The 18,438-nt window shown below is 51.7% G+C and overlaps 1 protein-coding gene across 1 annotated transcript in view; it reads right to left on the reverse strand.

The window, feature by feature from the left end:
• Window positions 1-18,438, reverse strand: part of ZSWIM5 (zinc finger SWIM-type containing 5) — a 94,217-nt gene that overhangs the window by 5,088 nt on the left and 70,691 nt on the right. The window contains exons 3-11 of the mRNA XM_079314412.1: window positions 15,794-15,942; window positions 15,012-15,162; window positions 9,538-9,717; window positions 7,191-7,367; window positions 4,791-4,937; window positions 3,496-3,633; window positions 2,772-3,032; window positions 2,271-2,406; window positions 379-536 (exon numbers count right to left, since the gene is read on the reverse strand). Coding sequence (XP_079170538.1) covers window positions 379-536; window positions 2,271-2,406; window positions 2,772-3,032; window positions 3,496-3,633; window positions 4,791-4,937; window positions 7,191-7,367; window positions 9,538-9,717; window positions 15,012-15,162; window positions 15,794-15,942 — 1,497 coding nt within the window. The remainder of the gene's footprint in view (window positions 1-378; window positions 537-2,270; window positions 2,407-2,771; window positions 3,033-3,495; window positions 3,634-4,790; window positions 4,938-7,190; window positions 7,368-9,537; window positions 9,718-15,011; window positions 15,163-15,793; window positions 15,943-18,438) is intronic.

Here is an 18,438-nt window from a genome sequence, read left to right on the forward strand (position 1 = left end):
GACCCCACGACATGCCTGGCAGGGACTGCTGGCCTGGCAGCTGGCTGTCTGCAGGGCAGGAATGGTCCTGCATCATGGGGGGGAGGCACTACCCAGGACCTGCAGCATCATGGCTGCAAGGTCTGCCTGCACCTCATTGGGAATTCCCATCCTGCCCTGCTGGACCACGAGCCCTTTGGGACAAGAATCCCAGAAACTCAAATTCACAAAGCCAGCTCATTGTGCCCTGCCCACAGCAGGCTGCCAGTGGGCCACCCAGCCAGTCTCTGCCAGTGCCAGCAGAAGCAACAGCTTCCTTCTTTCTCCACAAAAAACTCTTCAATGCTCTTGTGCACCATCATCCCCCAAACCCTGCCCCAGAACTGCCCTGCCACCAACCTTTGGCTGCCGTGAGCATGGTGGAGGCCAGCTCACACTGCTGTGACTCCAGGTGCCCCAGGGTGAACCAGCGTGGGTACCTGCTGGGCACCACTGACACCAGGTGGTGAGGGTGGGTCACGTCGCCGGATGGTGCCGTGGTCTCCAGGACAGGCAACCTGAAGAGAAAGCAGGAGAAGGCAACATCAGACCCCAGTCCAGCCCCAGCTTCACCTCCTCTCCCTGAGGTGCTGCCAAGGCGAGGCAGGGGCTGCCTGCAGGCTGCTGCCTGCAGCAATGCCTTTGAACACATCCTGCTGCTGTGCACGTGTGGGGCTCCCAAGGCTGCGTGCTCAGCACATGGGCACAGGGATCAATCTGAGACTGACTTGAAAGGGGGGAGAAAGATCCATGGAGTGATTTATAAACTTGTAAGGAAAAGCACAGACCTCAGAGAAAAAAAAAGGAAGAAAAAATAGTAAAATCCCTCCTCCCTTCCCCTCCTTTCATGTCAAAGCACCCAGCAGAACTCCTGACTGTATCATCTGGTTCTTCTTAAAATGCTTGGTTGTGATCAGAAGCAGCAGCACATTTCCCCAGGGCCTCTGCAGCCAGGTTAGGTTGCCTATTTTTGTGGGCGCATCCAAAAGCCTGGAAAACCTGGGGGAGAAGCAAGCCTAAAGAAGGGGAGTAGGAGTCTCAAGTCATCAGCCATGGTGACAAATCCTAAACCCCTGAGTTGGTGCTGGTGTTGCTAACTTGATAGCCAGTTATGCAGGAGGGAAACTGCACCCTGAACATGAAGAACATCCAAATTTCTCTGCTATCCTCACTTGCAGGCTTGAGGTAACTACAGCGCAGCAGAAGCCAAACTTTTCCAGCCCTGGACATAGATATCCCAACACAGGGAATCCTAGCTGGGAGCAGGGGATGGGCACTAACAGATGACATCCCTGAGGCCCTCAGTCCTGTTCAACGGCCAGAGGTCTCAGATCTGGCAGGACATGGTGCCTCTGCACACCACAGAGGCCCCTGGCTGCTTATTAGGGCTGGTTGGCCTCCTGAGCAGCTCTTCCCAGGATAGAAGGATTTCAATTTTCCCCCAGTGTTGGGGAGAGATAACCCATTTCACTGTGGAAATGCTGCAAAAAAGGTGATGCTCTGGGCCAGGAATTTTAATGGTGGTAGAGGGAGAGGGCACTGGGATGCTCTGGAATTGACAGTCCTCCAAGCATTGACTTGTTTAGGAAATTCCAGCTTTTCCAAGAACTTCCATCCAATCCCAGCTTTATTGTCAGTGCAATATACGGGCTGATGTTTGAAGTGTGTCATAGACTGGGGAAGGAGATAGGGCAGCCCTCAGCATCAGCTGTTTCCCCAGTACTAGGGACAGAGATGGGTTTTAATGGAGAACAGAGGGTAACTGTGTTTTCCACCTGGCTCTGTGACACCCTGGAGCCCGGGGCAAACCATCCGCCCATCTGTGCCAGGATAACAGCCCTTGTTGCAGGCAGGGAGGGCGGCAGGGTGCCCGAGGCCTGGCAGACAGAAGGCAGATGACAGCTCTGTGTGTGCCTGGACCTGCTCTGGCAGAGGATGCCTGTCACAGCGACAGGCAGGTGGTGGTCCAGCCTGGAGCAAGGGGCTGGGTGGAGGGCTGGGCCAGCAGACATTATTGGACCCATATGGACGGAGTTTATAAACCAGGAATCACCCAAATAGAGAGCAGGAGCCTCTCTGCACTGCTGAGGTGCCCAGTGACCCTACACACTGCAAAAGATCCCATGGATGGCAAGCTCCAAGCTTGTCTCCATTCCCATCCCCGCCCTAAAGTTGCAAAGTATCCCAGCTTCCCAACAAGCACAGGAGAGAGGCAAAAAGAGGAGTAGAGACAGAATTAAACATGCACCAACCTCATGGCCCGCAAAGCCAGCTTGTATGCCAGGTCAGCATCGTGGGGCAGCAGGGCAGAGAACAGGTATTTGGCAAAGGTGTGCATGGGGACGCTCTCCCGGTGGATGACTTCTCCCAAGCCGCTGAAGGGACCACCTAGGCAGAAGCAGAGCTCATCAGTCATAATTAGCACAGCAGCATCTGTGGCTGGGGTTTGCACCACCCCAAAGCTGTGAGGATCTGCTGTTCAGTTTCCTGCCGAGTTACTCAAGTTGGATCCAGAGATGCTTCTTCCTTTTCTAAAAGAAAATAAGGAACTGAAGCCACATGCTTAGCACCTTTCTCCACACTGCCTCTGACTTGGTCTTTTTCTAGGGATGCCAACAAACCCTTGCTTTGCCAGGTGAAGGGGCAGAGCAGCAATCCTACAGGCTTTGCACCACATCCAGAGAGGAAGAAGCAGGATGTACATAAATTCTGAAAAGGGCACCTCAAGTCAGCTAGATGAGCCAAGTGCCCACCTTCCAGCAGCAGGATGCACTGCTTCCGCAGGGTCTGCACCAGCACCGGGTCCAGCTCCAGGTCCTGCAGCCGGGCAATGATCTGCTCCTCATTGCGGCACACCTTGTCCTGGGCATAGAGACCTTCAGGCATCACTCTCTGCTGACCCATCCCCATCAGGGCCACCTCCAAGGCCAGGGACAGGTAGGACTCATCACCGTCTTGGCTGCCGGTCACGACGGGCACGTGTTGATACACTGGCGGTTTGGAGTCCCCAGTGTCTGAAAGGAGGGAGAGGAGATGCAGTGGGCTTAAAAGAATCTCCCCCGACAGCAGAATCATTGCAGACATGAATCTCTCACTTCAGGAGCAAGACCCACGATTCCCTTCCTGCCTGCTTTTGGTTACCCAGAAACAACAGATGAAAGCTCCCTGAGGGAGATGTGGGCTTCACCCTCCCTTCCTGCTCTCCCTAGGAGATGTAGGAGACCCAAGACGTGCAACAGGGTGCACAGCTGACACCAGAGCCTTCCCATGGATCTGCTCTGCCCTAGCTACAAACCCTGAGGCTGAGAAAACCCATTTCTCTCTACTAACTACCTTCCTTGTCTGCAATGCAGCTCTGCCCTGGTGCTTCTGCCAAGGCAGACAGTGGGGACTCAGAGTCCAGGTGTCCAGAGCCCCAGATCTGCATCCACCTCAGCCACAACCACCAGGAAGGGATCCAGGAGGAGCACTTGGTACCTGAAATTTCAAGGCAATTTTCCTCTTCTAATCTACAAGCTTCGGTCAGGGTGAGAAAGAGGCAGCCAATGGGGTTCAGAGGGTGGCCTACCCAGCCCTCCAGGTTGGTGATGGTTGTTGCTCCTCGCTGCAGCAGCTCTAGATAAAATAGAACAGGATGATGGTAAAAGTAAAGAATTTAAAGACAAGTTCTGCACCCAGAGAGGCTTCTGAGACCAGAGAACTTTTCTTATCCCACAACTTGGGTCACAGGGACCTCTAGGGCCAACTCTGGCATGGTAGTTCACAAGGGAAAGGAGCAGCAAAGAGCAGCCACTCTGCACATACAACTGAGGGAGGAGGCACACACGCAAAAAAAGGTGCCCCTAAGGCCACATAAGATGCAGTGACTCATTCTCTGCTCCAAGAGGACATGAGGGTCTGCAGCGTCCCAAAGAAAAGGTCTATAATGCCAGACCTGCAGCTCATAGACTGATCTGCAATGGTAGCCTGAATGTTTTGGAAACACAAGCAGAAATCTCTCCTGAGATGACAAAGACTTTCAGTGACTTAGAAATTCCATCTTTTAGTGATCTCAAGCTGGCTGAGCTGGCAAGGACTAGGAGTCACTGACCTTCAACAGCACTGCAGTAACTGACCCTGGCTCCCTGCCAATTGCAACAGCAAAAGGAGGAACACTGGACTTGTCTCCTGGTACATTTACTTGGGAAATGCAAGGTGGAAGTAGCACACACAGCCAGTTACTGCTGTTCTGCAGTCAGGCAGCTCCTCTTCAATGTGGGCAGCACTCGCCTGGGCAACCCTTACAGGCAACCAGACACAGCAACAGCGGGAACAGGAACATCCCTATGGAGCAGCCTGAAAACAGCATGTGGGCAGCTCTGTCCTTAGCACGGGGGTATCAACTCAAGCAAATCAGTTTTTCTTCCTAGGACATGAGCAGCTCCCCTGCAGTGCTGCCCACTTTCCACCTCTGCCACTCTGAATGGGGCAGCACAACTCTTACAGAATCACAGAATCACTAGGTTGGAAGAGACCTTCAAGATTAAGAAGTCCTACATGCTCTACTATGTTTTTTTCCTACATGCCCTAGCAACCCCCTTAAATACTTCCTGAGAGACCAGACCCTCCTTCCAAAGATGATGCATCCTTTTTTTATTTCTAAGTTCCTCTAAAAACCTCATTGCCCATGCAGGCTGGATATTTGCCTTGTCAAGGTGGAAAAGACTTTTCCAAGCAACTGAGACACCCCGGCCAGACATCACAAGGCACTACTCACATAGCTCTACTCATACCTTTCTTCTGATGCTTATATATTTCCAGCTGCCTTTGCTGCTGCAGTCGCAGGGTGTTGATTATGGCCACAGTCAGTCGCAGAGCTTCTCTGGGGTAACCGTGGGAGCGCAGCGCATCCACCCGAGCACAGGCTGTGGGGACGTGTTCTGCAAGGCAGGAGCAGGGGATGGCTGAACCAAAGCAGCAAGGCATTGTAGGATGGTACTCATGGGGCATCTTCTACTCATGTTTCCCACATTCCTGCTTCCTGTCTTGAATTCATCCCTTTCTCCCTGCTTCTGGAAAGGATGCCTACCAGGAATACTAACGGGACTCCTGCCACATTCAACCCACAGCAGCCACGTCAATACCTAAATCCCCACCTCCGCAAAGCTTATCTAATGGAAGCATTTCCAACACACCATTGCTGCAATACGACAGCTCCAACACAGGCTGCTACAACCCTGCAGCTCATCTCTCCTAAAATCTGCATGGCCTATCCCTACTTCTCTCACTGCTCTCATGGCACTGGGGATGATGCACAGGGCGAGGCTGGGCATCCAGCACTGTGTTGGGGGCACTGGTAGATTTGGGGTGATGCTTTGAACTGACTCCTTAACACTTCCATGGAAAGAGCTCTGCAGACATCCTGTCTCTTCTGCAGTTCTCCTACCTGGTGTTTTATTATTAGGAACAGTTGCACAAAACCCCCTCCCAAGACTCACAGTTGCTTAGGAATTCATCTGCTCCTGCTGCTTATTGCTCACCTGAAATCACAAGCAACTGTGGAGAGGATTATGACTGAGTGAGAAATTAGCAGGAGCAGATGACATGACATGCTGCATAACAAGCAGCAAAAATCCCATTTTCTTTCAAAATGTCCTACCAAGGGGAGAAAAAAAACCCAGGCAAACACAGACGATCTGAAGTTACCGTAGAAGGATAATTTCTATTCCTGGAAGAGTTCAGAAAGCTCTGGAAATGCAGACAACCACCTCCACAAATGGGGTATCCACATCCCAAAGGTCACCCACCACAAGAAATACATGAGGAAGAGATTTCAGAACAAATACATCTGTAAAAGAGCTTCTTGTTGCTCCCTCTATTCATTTGCTAAATGGATGAAATATTCATCTTCTCACTGAATTTATCACTGGAAGTTGCTGACAAATCACCCTTCTCTCCCAGCACTGAGTCCCTGAAGAGGTGCCAAGAAAGCAAAAGCGCAAAATCCAAAAATCATGGCAAATGCATCAGACAAATAACATGCACCAACCAGCTGAAGAAAAGGGATCACCAGAACCCAGATTAGGCTCTGGACAGGGAAACTGTGGCCACCATATCCCTTCTATATGGAGTCCATGGATGCACTAACCTACCATTGCTGTCTGTGGCTGTGTGGGAAGGAGACCTCCTGCTGCAGCTGCCCAGAACTCTTCCCAGAGCAGAAATATCCTCTCTTGTTCCAGCTAAGATGTACCAACAGCCTACATATGGGCCCTTCCTATCTCCTGGCATTAACAGGAACTTAGTGCCTGCTACTCCAGAAACTACATCTCTAGACAGTTTTAAATATTCTCTTTCCTGGTGGCAGACCCAGTAAGCTTGGCAGCCCTGGCAGCTTCTGAAGTGAACAACAGTGAAATGGTGGGCTTTGACCTGTTGTGTGTTCATACATTCAACTCCTGGACTGGGGATAAGTAATCCCCCTTCCTGCAGGTGGGTTGGGACTTGTGTCTCCCACATTTTGGGGCCTAGGGCTGACATCCACACTGGGTTCCACCCAAGCCCTTCATGTTGCTTATTCTTATCCCAGACAAGGAGCTGTCAAGGGTCCACAGATCTGCCCAGGGTCATGATTTGGCAGGAGAGAATTTGTGTAGCTTGAGGTACTTGGGCTAGAAGTCTACACACAAGAGGACCTCTTGGCTTGCCTGGTCCAGAATACCTTAAGCTCCCACAAGGCTTAATTAAGTACTGACTGCTAATTGCCTTTAAGGGAAGACTAAGAAGAAGGTGACAGCAGGAAAGAGAAATTCTCTTGAAAATTGACTGTAAAGCACAGCTGCATCCTCTGGATTTTAAGTGTCCAGGGCCCCTGTACTGGAAACAGTGAGAGGTTGCTCTGGGGACAGCCAAACACTGGCAGGATGAAAAGGGGCAGGAGCTTAGTCCAAAATGCCCAAGAGAAGCCCAGACTGTAAATATGTGGAGATTCCTCTAAGGACTGTGGCTGGGGTGTGGGTGGGCACTGAATTCTTCTGCTCTCCCCATTCCTCAGGCTAAGGGCCAGGGTAGCAATTTCAGTGTAGGATGCAGAAACTTGCAAGGACTCAGGGTAGCCTCACTCAGGTGACTCCTGTCCACTAGCAACCCTCCCCACCCAGGCCATGAGAGGGGCTGCTGGTCAGGGGGCTCACCCAGCCACAGTGGCTGTCCCTGGGAGTTGAAGAGGAGGCTCTCGCCCTCGCGCTGGTAGGAGGGGGACACGTAGAAGTCGCTGCTGATGATGCGCTGCAGGTGGCTGTCCTGCCAGTGCAGGTCACAGCCCTCGATGGCACGCGTGAACACGGTTCGTCTGGGCCTGGCCAGCGAGTCTGCAAAGAGACAAACCATCAGTGCCCTGCTGGGCCAGGGGCAGCCTGCTCCTCCTCCCAGACATGACCTCTCTGGGCAGAGCTCTGCCTTTACTATGAGAGCAAAACCTGGTCTCACCCCAGCCATTTCCGAGATGGCTTTGGATACCTCTGCTGCCCATCCCATTTCTGAGGGGGGACTAATGTCTCCTCAGACAGCATTGCTAAGTAACTTGCTAGAATAGCTGATGCCTTGAAACCTGGCAGTGCGTTCCCTCCTGTGACACTGAGCATGCAGGCAGCTGCCCCTGGGTCAGGACTGGGCTTCCTCAGCATTACTGCCCTGCAAGCACCATGAGCTCTCCTCCTCTGCTCCAACACAAAGTCTCAGCTTCACTGAACTGCAGCTTCTTTGATCAGCAGCACATGAAGCCACAAAGGGAACCACACGAGTGTGTCTCATCTGCCTCTGGGTGATGGGCTGGAACCATCACCCTCCAGCAACCTCTGTGGGCTGTGTGAGAGGGCTGGAAGAGAGGAGACAGCATCATCTGAAACCTCACTGCTGCCCTGCACCAGATATCTGTGCTCTTCTTCAGAGCTGCTCTGTAACTTCATGGGCATTTCTGAAACTACCAAACGCTGGATTAGCATTTCACCCCATCCAGACCTATCAAGACAGGAGGTTTGTTATGAGGAGAAAACCTGTCTGGAGCAATCCCATATCACTCCAGCCACACTGGATCATGGAGGCCAAACACAGCTGGCAGGCTGCAGAACAGGAAGCCCCAGAGGGGGTGCAGTGCTCCGTGTTAGGTCCTGCAAGCCGCAAGAGGGGCCGAGTTAAATGCATTCAAGGGTGGAAAACAAAAGGCACTGTTCAAAGCTGATCCAGGGAGGCTGGGTAAACATGCTCCGGAAACGATGGCAACAAGCAATTAGCTGGAATGCTGCAGGCACCCTGAGGTGGAGAGAAATTAAACAGGTGTTTGTATGTTGAGAACCAAGCCTGCTCACTTTACCAGGAAGGATTTCAAGAATCAGCTGTTCTTCAGTAATAAAAGAGGCTGTCAACAATCTGGAGCAGTATTTGCATATGCACAAACATGAACCCCAGGACACCTCCAGGATCTGTGCTGCTTTCAGTCCCCTTCTTGGAGAGGCAGGAGCACAAGGAGAAGGGGACATCCCTGGCATGTGCTTTGGGAACTCCCTGCAGGTCTAAAATAAGTGATCTGTTCAGCCCTAGCAACCTTCCCCAAATGCCAGAGCAAATCCCTGGGAGAGTGGGGAACACCAGAGGGGTAATCCTGAGGCTGGTGCAGGACATGGAGCAAGGCCAGGTTTAAATTAAGCTGCTCCCCTAGCAAAGGGAGGCCGGGCATGTGGTCCTGGCCATGGCTGGGGGGGCTGGCAGGACAGCCACGCTCCCAAACTGCTGCTGAGGGACTAATCCCACCCAGCAGAATGAAGCTTCCCCTGAGGCTCGGCTGCTGTCCCCCTCTCCTCCACCCACTCTGACCACACATAACACACCAAAGAGCAATTCCAATGCAGCAGACAGAGACATGTGAAGAGCAATAACTTTCAATTAATGTCTACTTCAGGCAAAAGGAAGGAGAAAGAGTGCTTAAATTTAAAGGGATCAAATTTTTGTCAGCAGCTGAGAAACTATTTTAGCACTAAGGAACAACCCCTTAACTGCATTGCTCTGTCTGTGCTCTGCACTTGAACTGTGTTAACATTCCTGGCTAATGACTTCCCTACCACCTGAATCACAGCCTTTAAGTGAGGCTTAAGGGTTGGGAATCAGGCTCTGCACCATCTCCAGCTCCTTGCTCTCACATTACATCAGGACTTCTGAGCTCAGCTCTGCTCTTTTGCAAACAGTACTGTTTTCCTGTATTACCCCACGCCTAAATCTGCACAGACTGTAGGAGTCTAAACTCCCCCAAAGTCAAATGGCTTTAAAACAGTCTCTAAACTCAAAACACAGGCAACTTTACCCTGCAGCAAAGAAGCAAACATTTACATATAAAACCAGAGGTTGTGAAGACAAACATTTTATATTCCTATGACTCGCAGAAACATCACCAGCAGCTGAAGCGAGTTCTCTCAGCTTTGGGGTGAGCTCTGACCTGGACCCACCCCTGTGGCTGTCAGCTGGATTTCCACTCCTGCCCAGACTCACCTTGGCTGTGACCGGAGCTCTGCGTAAGCGCGTTAGTGATGTTGGGAAGCTCGTTACCGTAATTGCCATCTTCCAGGGGACACACGTCCATCTCGCCCCACTTGCGCAGCTGCCGCAGCCAGCAGGATTTCTCTTCCAGCTTGCAGTGAGGGTTTAACACCACGCACACCCACAGGGCCCCTAAACAAAGCCAAGAAATCACGGAGGTGCCACCGCCATGCGCGCAGGGCAGAGCTCTCCTACTCGCCCTGAGAGCCTGCAAGGTTCCATCGAGGTTTGTAAACTCATTTCAGCATAATGCATGGGCCCGGGAGGGGGATTTACACAGCTTCTAAATAAGAAGGAAATTAACTCTATCCCAGCTGAAACCAGGACAAAGTAAAACTCCTCCATAATGAAGCTAAATTATAATCTCATGAGATGGGGGACAGTGGGGAGGAGGGAAGGAGAGAGCGGCTGTGTATGAATTTGTGAGTGCTTCTGTCTGCCAGGACAAATCTAGTGTTTGAACTACACATCAAAGCATGCTTAAAAACACCCTGGCAAGCTGCAGAGTCTGTATCTCCAAAGAGTAACCTGATTTTGATCCTACCCACGTTCCAAGCGCTTTAAAACCCGCTCTGAATGCTATTTCATCTGCCATTGTTCTTCAGGCCATTTGCATTCAACTATTTAAAAAGGAGATTTAGTGTATTTTCTTTCTCTTTTTTTTTCTTTTTCAATTCCTAGTAGCCCCCAGCCTGCAGAGGAACCAGCAGAGGAACCTGGAGCTTGGGTTGATGTGAGTCCTTTGGATCCCACAAGCCAAGTTGCTCACCAGTAGGACACCCACGCTGACACCCTGTGGGTCAACCACGGGACCTCACATGATGCTGATGATGCTGTCTGCAGTGTGAGGCAAAACCAGGACCAAGGACATCTGTCATCATTAAGATCCACCTCATCCTTTCATAAAAACAGGGCTGATGCTGGTGCTGCTAACTGAGCCTTGCAGACTTCCAGGTCACTCACTGCTCCAATAAGGGCTACAGCATCCTAAGTAAGTGCAAACCCATGAAGTCTTCTTTAGTTAATTCCATTTATACCAAAATTTCCCTGCAAGGCTGCCAGGACACAGCATGTCCTCTCCCTTGTGCTTCCCTGCAGGGTGGGATGGCTGTGGGCTGCCACAGCTGCAACATGAGGTATCCCTAGGGAACCCCTCAGGCTGAGCAGTTCCTGCTGCTCCTCTCTCTGCCCATGTCAAATGCTGTCACATATGTGGGACAGCTCAGCTTTCTGCAGAAACACCCTCACTGCCTCTCTTCTATGGGTTCAGCACAGAGACCTGGAGTACCTTTCTTCTCCCTGCCCAGCCTACTGCTGTCCTTCACCTCTCCATCACTCCCAGAGCCAAAGTTCCTATCCCAAGTGACAGCCCAGTGGCACAACATCATCGCCCAACACGCCTCCACTGCGCAACAAGGAGATTCCTCCACAAGCCCAAACCACCTCCCTCGCTGGCTGTGTTTTGAGCAGCTCCCCAGCTGCAAAGCCCAGCCACTGAGCCAAACAGCCCCAAGCGAGGCTGCAGATCCAACAGGAGCCAGAGCAGCTGGTCCCTCTGCCAGACAACGCGAGGCAAACCCAGGCTGAGCAGCGATGTCCTGGCCCTGGCTCCACTCCGGTGCCTCTCCGCTCCTCTGCAGTACAGCTGAGCTTTGGTGGTGCTTTCAGGGTGCATGTCCCCAGACCAATCCTCTGCCAGTTGGAACTTGTAGACATGTCTGGTTCAAAGCATTAGTAAGGTGTGGAGGCTGTGCATGTCTGGCTCCTTGGAGCCGCCTGGCTCGGCAGGACAGACGTCACCGCATCACAACGCAGATGGTGGCAGCAGCATCACATCCAGGAATGGGCACAGAAAAGCAATTGCAGGCATGAGCATCAGCAAATGTCCAAAGCAGCCCTTGCCTGGTTCAGCTCAATCTCTGCTCCCAGGAAACCCCACCAACACCTCACTTCATTCTGATGAACAGAGGGGATTAAGATTTTTTGAGCTGCAACATCAGCAATTAATTAATGTGTAAAGAAGGTACCTCCTTAGGGGCCCATCCTTACCAGAGCAGGTCTATGTCACTCACTCCCAGACTCCTGCAGGCTCCACGGGGGATACTTAGACATGGCATCCTTTTAAAAATCAGGTCTCAGCTCCAGAAAATGAGTCTTCCTTAAGGAAGGGGATAGAACTTCCCACCTCCTCGGGTGGCCATGAGATAAAACCTGCACTCGACTCCGGGTGTCAGAGTCGGGCATTCCCTTCCCATCAGTGCTCCCTGTTGTCATTGCTCTTCTTCGCCCACTTTGGGGGTGCTTGTGTGAAAAGCAGCCTAAGGCAATTTCAACTCACGCCTCTGAGGGTGCACAGAGCTTGGCTGACAGGCAGTAACAAGGCTTGGTGCTCCAGCTTCACCGCCCCCAGGAATGGGATGCACTCGCTGGATTTTTGGCTCCCACAGCTCTGCTAATATGCGTTCTTGGAAGCCTCATGACTTTGCTGCCTATTTTTGAGAGCCCTCTGAGGCATCCTTTGCATGCCAAAACATTATGCCCCTGGGCTCTCCTGCAGAAAGAACAAAGTGGTGAGGAGGTGGGAGCCAGGAGGGAAGTGAGATTTGCATCTGTCTCGGTCATGATAATTATCTGGAAGATATAATAGAGTGGTTTTCAGAGCCCTGTGGTCAAGTGACATCAGCTGACAGCACAAGTGACTCCCGTCCTGAGCCGAAATGCCACACCAGGTCAGACTCCGTGTCTCTTCACATGCTGCAGAAACCTTCATCTGAACTTTCTGATAGCAGGAGGTTAAGTGGGGAACAAAGTGGCAGAGCATGATTAAGCTAAGCCTCTAAACAAAAATGCTTTTTGATGACGGGGCTGGGTGCAGGGACAGGGGGGTCAGAGCCTTCCCAGCCCAGTGGTCCTGGCTGCTGGCCCCAGAGAAGACAGGCACTCCAATCCCGCGCCCAAGTTTCCCAGCCATCAAAGAAATTCTCCCGTTTCCCACAGGGTCGCTCCCCGGCTTAATCTGCTGAAATTCCCCACTGTAAACAAGTGACCGAGATAAATAAACCCGTCTCCAGGCAGATTAAGGTCAGGCTGCACTTCAGCTGGTTTTTCGTCTATTTTTTGTAATTAGGCTTTAATCGTAAGTACTAATGCGCCAGGGCAAATACTCCCACGCTGCTGAGCTCTCCATCCAGCAGGTCCTTCCTCTGGCTCCCCAGCAGACGGGGCAATAGAGGTTCAATTGGCAGCACATGCACAAGCAAATGATCCCGTTTTTATTTTCATTCTCTTTTTTTTTTTTTTTTATAACTCTGAAATCCTGTAAAATCCTTTACATTTTCCCCAGCATAAATCCACAATCTTCTTTAAGGCTGATCTTCTTCCAATCCCACGCAAGTCTGTGAAGCAGCCTTTGCTAAAATCGATGATTAATTATTAAACACGTGCCCAAAATAATTTCCAAAAGGCCCATTTTTTGCTTCTAAGTGGTGGATTGTGGTCTGTGCCAGGGCTTCCCATGGCAGCTGGCAACAGGCCACTCATCCTTCCCTTCAGCAGTAATGGTAACACTGGCAGCTTTGGCATCCACAGCCCACAGGCAGTGGGATGTGATGATTCCACTGCCCCACAAGCCCTGGCTACTGTTACCTGCCCAGGGAGGGTTTAGGACACCTCTCTGTATTCCTGATGTTTGTTACTGGTGATTATCCCCAACTCAGAGCAGCTCTTGTCTCTCTGTGCCTCCACACCTCCTTCAGAGATATGCTCTGCTCCTACAGTAAACACTGCCCAAGGCCAAACAAAAGGCTTCCGTAAAATGAGGGCATAATTCCTGCTTTGAGTACAGTCCATGCCCATCCTGGAGCTGCTTCTTGGAACATCACTGTGTCCTCTAGAGGAGCCTCTCCTCAGCATGGAGATGCCCAGAGCCTCACGTGTGACGTGCCTATGCCAGGCGAGCTGCTCTGACGTGTGTTGGCTGGCACCACACTTCCCCTGCTGTCGTGTTGATCCAGCACTGGTAGGGCCCTGACATTCCCCAGCCACTTTGCCATCTGCCAACAGGGACATGCTGCCACCTCCTCCCACTCTGCCAACCAAACCTGCGTGCACCAACCTGGTCCTTGTACAGTTAAGCCAGGACTGAAACCCAACCACTCTCCCCTCGCCTTTGCAGGAAGGGAGGGAGGGCTCTCGGCTTGGATAGCAGCTTGGAAATCTGGCCAAATAATCTGTAATTTTAAGCAAATTGCTTCCTGAGTCCAGGCCTGCCCACACACCCATCCATTCATATATCACCAATGTGTTTGCTTTCTTCCATGTGGAAATTCTGGCTTGGTGGACTTGGCCACCTCTCCAGGATCCTTGCATATCCAATTGTCTAGCTGCAGCATCCCAAAATCCTGGAAATATCTTCTTGGCAAGCAAGCACAGATGAGCTCTCCAGAGCTGGTGTGGTTATTTCCATCCAGGAAACTTCATACAGAAACAAGACATCCCACCCCTGCCCAGATCTTGTCTGCATAGTTTGGCCAGGGTTCCCAGCCTCATTTCTGTTTGCATTTGCTGGGCACTTGGTAGGTGGGTATGTGATTCCCAGCTGCAGTCTCAAATGTTCCAGATCCCAGACTATCCTAATCCTTCTTCCAGCTCTACCATATCCCTTTGGTGGCAGCCCATCAGTCCTTGCTCTTGTACAGTATCTCCTACCAGCAGGCAGCAGAGGAGCTCAAACTCATTCATGGCTTAAGTAAAACTATTCACCCAAGAACCCCTATGTCCAGGAGAGCCCAGAACTGCAGGGTTAACTTCACCACACAACCCTACTCCCCAAGCCCACGTCATCTAAATGTTTTATTCTAATGATATTACAGTGTCAGCCAGCTGAGCTGGTGTCTAAGATGCTTAGCTAGAATTACCCAGAACTGCATTTCCCTCACAGTCAGGCTCTGCTGCCCATCCTGCCCCCCTCACCCTGGAAACGTGCATCACAGCAGGCAGAATCTGTTAGATGTTATGAGACTTGAGAACCTGCCTTTCCCTCTTTGGATCCTGGTTCCTCCAGGAACAGCACTTCCACATCCAGGCTACATCCAGCCCCTGGGACTCACCAGCCCTGTCCTCCCTCACAAAGGCTTTGGGGCAGCTCACCAAACACCTGCCTGCTGGAAGCATGGGACCAGCAACACACAGCACACCCATCATCCTTGGTCCCTTTGCAGGAGAGGGGCAGGTTTAAGGTTTTCAACTGTGTGGTTTGGGCCTGATCCAGCTGTCCCACAGTGATTCTCCAACAGGGGATACAGTAAGGTCCTAGCATGTCTCAGGGTCTCTCTTCCCAAAAATGAGCCCCATAGGGCCTCTGCAATGATGTCCATTGGCCCAGCAGCCCAGGAAACTGCTCCTCTCTGCAAGGCAGTGACCCTTACCCAGCTCATCCCAGAGCTGCCGGCACTTCTCTGTTATGCCTGTCCCCTGCTGCCTCCAGAGGGAGAGCCGAGGATCAGCCATGAACTGCTCTGTTATCAGCGTTAGCATCCTGGCCCCGTTGGAGTCCCTCATGCGCAGCATCTCCCGGACCTGGGAAGGACAAAGAGAAAGTCTGGGGTGAGCCAAGATCCCTCAGAGGTGTTCAAGACACATTCACCTGGCTGGCAACCCACAGCTCCCTCACCTGAGGGTCCAGACTGTAAATACAAACGTACTTATATGTATGTGTGTGTATAATGTGTAGTCACACATTATAATCCTCATGGCAATGGCTGTGATGAGGCTGATTGGAGCCCAATTCAGCATCAGTCACAGCCAAGTTGTGAAGGAGACTGAGATTAAGAACAAGAAAGCAAAGCCCTTCTGCAAAGAGAAAAGCCCATAGATTGGTGAGGTTTGTGGATTATGGTCCCACCCTCCCATGGTCTTGGTAGGCTCTGCAGGGTTGGCTTTTTCCCCGCTGTGCTGAAGGGCAGATGGGGGAATGCCCTTCCTTGCACAGGGATCATGACACTATGGGAGGAAGGGACCTGCCAGGACAGCAGGTGAGACAAGCCAGGCCTGACCCAGAGCCTGGATTACAGCCGCCTGCTCCGCGACAGGGCGAGAAGGCACTGGAGCAGAGATTCCCAGCTGTGATGGGCACCCTGCCAGGGCAGCCAGCGAGTGCCAGCTACGTGACACACTGAGCAGAGATGGGAGAGAGCAGCCGGCTCCTCACCTTGGCAAACATGGAGTTGAGCTGCTTCCCCGAGCCGTAGTACCCTCCCTGAGATAGGAACAGCTTCACCTGCTCTCGGACCTGCTCCTCATCCAAGTGCCAGCAGTTCTCATCATCGATGCTGGCCCCAGCAGTGGGGTCAGGAGCACCTGAGAGGATGGGGGGAGAAGAGAGACAACCATGTTTATGACAGCAGGGTCAGCAGTCCCATTAGCAAGGAGTGGACCTACTTCTATTTTATTAGGGACCCACCTTTGCTTTATCAGTTCAAGTGGCAGAAAACCAACTTGATTCCCCAGCAGTAAGCCCAGCTGGCAGCACTGTGCTGTTCCAACACAGTGGTGGCAGCAGCCATCAGGAGGGATCCTGACCACAGGGCTAGTGCTCGGATGGCCCCTCACCCTCTGCACCCCATGTGAAATGAGGCTGAGGAAGACCAGGGACCTGCCTTCCTCCAAAGCCCCAGGAGTGCAGGCAGTACAGCTGCAGAGCCCGGAGCACTCTGCGGCTCCAGGGATTGCCCAGCGTGCTCCTGCTCCTGCTCCACATCACCGGATTGTTAAAGCATCAGTAAAGCTCCAATTCCTGCAAGCCCTTCCCCATGTCTGGAACACTCTAACAAAGGTACTACTCCACTTGGGCTCCAGAGCCCTGGGTTAAACACCTGGTCCTGCCCCTCACTTGCTTTAGGACAGGGGACAAGTCCCTGGGCATCAATGTACCTGCCTGAGAGAGACTTTCCATGGGAAAGAACAAAGGATCAATAATCCTTCAAGGAGCAAACTGTGACCAGAGCAGGCCTTTGGCAAGCACACATACACATTCACAGGCTGCATTTCATCTTCCAGAGAACAAAAGAAAGACAGAAAACCCACAATTGATGTAAACAAGTTGGACCAAATTTCCATTGCCTTGCCCCTTTCAATTCTCATTTTCCTACCCTACGTGCCAGCCATGGGTCCAGGGCTCACAGAACAGACAGCAGCACAACTCCAGTAAGCAGCCAAGAGCATCAAATGGAACAGCAACTTGGATTTTCAGCTGTCTGCTTCTGGATCCTGCTCTACAAAAACTCCTTAGGGAAAATCAGTACTGAGGAGGGACTGCTGCAGGTGGAGGATGCTCCACTCTGCTTTGGTCTGCTTCTCCTATCTCCCTCTCAAGAGAGGAGAAGCACAGGAGGAGCAAGGTGCTGCATGAGGAGCTATGGGATGCTGTAGCTAACACATTCCCAACTAAATCTTCATGACGTCTTTTCCAAAACTGGGATCTGGTTGGGGAGCAGACGTCACTTTCCTACAGAGACACCTTGGGATGCTGTGCACACCTCAGCCTTGTGTGTTGCTGAACTAGGAGCTCAAATACAATTCATGAAAATTGTGCTCCAGGATGCCTGCTCAGCAGGGCAAGTGTCTCTTCCTGGCTTGTAAGCAAGACAAAATCAACCTCAGGGGTCTGCTCCTCCAGCAAAGGCTGAGAACATCCTGACCCGCTAAGATAGTTATTTGTATTTAATGTCCATTACAAAATTACTTTAATTTCTGCTAACAGTCACTGCCTGAGAGAAGTTCCAGCAAGCTCTAGGCATGCTAAAGGGACAGGATGCTGCTGCTCCCTCTGCAGAATAATTTATAGTCAACACAACCACATAATTGGGACGAGAGCTGAAGCAGCAGAAAGGAAATCACAGTTCCTGGATGAGCACGAGGACTTTTGCCACAAATGCCCTGATCCTGATCTCACTCCCCTGGAGAAGCAGTTAAACCCTGAGCCCCCAGCAAGGGGAGAGTCCTGCTCAGTGTTCCATCAGAGTCAGCTCAGAGTCCTGCCACAAGCCAGGAGGGACAATCACAGGGACAGTCCATGCCGGCCCTCTGAGCTTTTCTGTGCCTTTTGCTTCCCTCCCCCAGCCTCATCCTTATCTCACAGATAAAGAGCAGACAAGCCAGTGATTATCCCCTATCAGGAACCTATGACTAATCTGTCTACCACAAGCGTTTATCCGGCCCCATCTAGGTATCCCAGACGCCTTGCACTCCTAATATCCTGCTCCCCACCATCCTGCCAGCCACTCCCAGCTGCAGCTAGCCCAAGCAGCCTCAGCAGCCTCGACTGCCTCTATAGGGTCACCTGTCTGCATCTACAGGGACCAGGAGAGCATGGATGCCTGGGGTGATTCATCCCACCAGAGCTCAGCTCATCCCTCATCCCTCACCATGGCTGCTGTGACAGATTAGGGAGGAGGAGGTCACAAAATGCTAAAATCAATGCATTTTTGGGGGTTCCCGGGGCTACCCCTCGGTGCTGCTGCTCACACGTAGCGATGGAAAGCCCGAGCAGCAAGGAAGGGAGCGTGCAGCTAAATAAAACCTTCTCCTCCCACGCAACACATTGAGCACTTCGCACGTTGGGGTTCGGGCCACAGCCAAATTAGCAACGCGCCTCCCGCGCCTCCAAATAAAGCCCAAATTTGCTTGTAAATGTATTTTTCTCTCCTATGAAAGATTCAGATTGAGGGCCGTAATAGCAAATTCCCACACGTGCAGCACAACCCTGCAGATAACGGGCTGCCCAATTACGCTGGGGAGCTGGATAAACATTTAAGAGCAAACAACGGGATTTGTGCTGGGTTTAAATATTAATGG

This window comes from Erithacus rubecula (genome assembly GCF_903797595.1).
Source record: "Erithacus rubecula genome assembly, chromosome: 10".
Taxonomy (NCBI): domain Eukaryota; kingdom Metazoa; phylum Chordata; class Aves; order Passeriformes; family Muscicapidae; genus Erithacus; species Erithacus rubecula.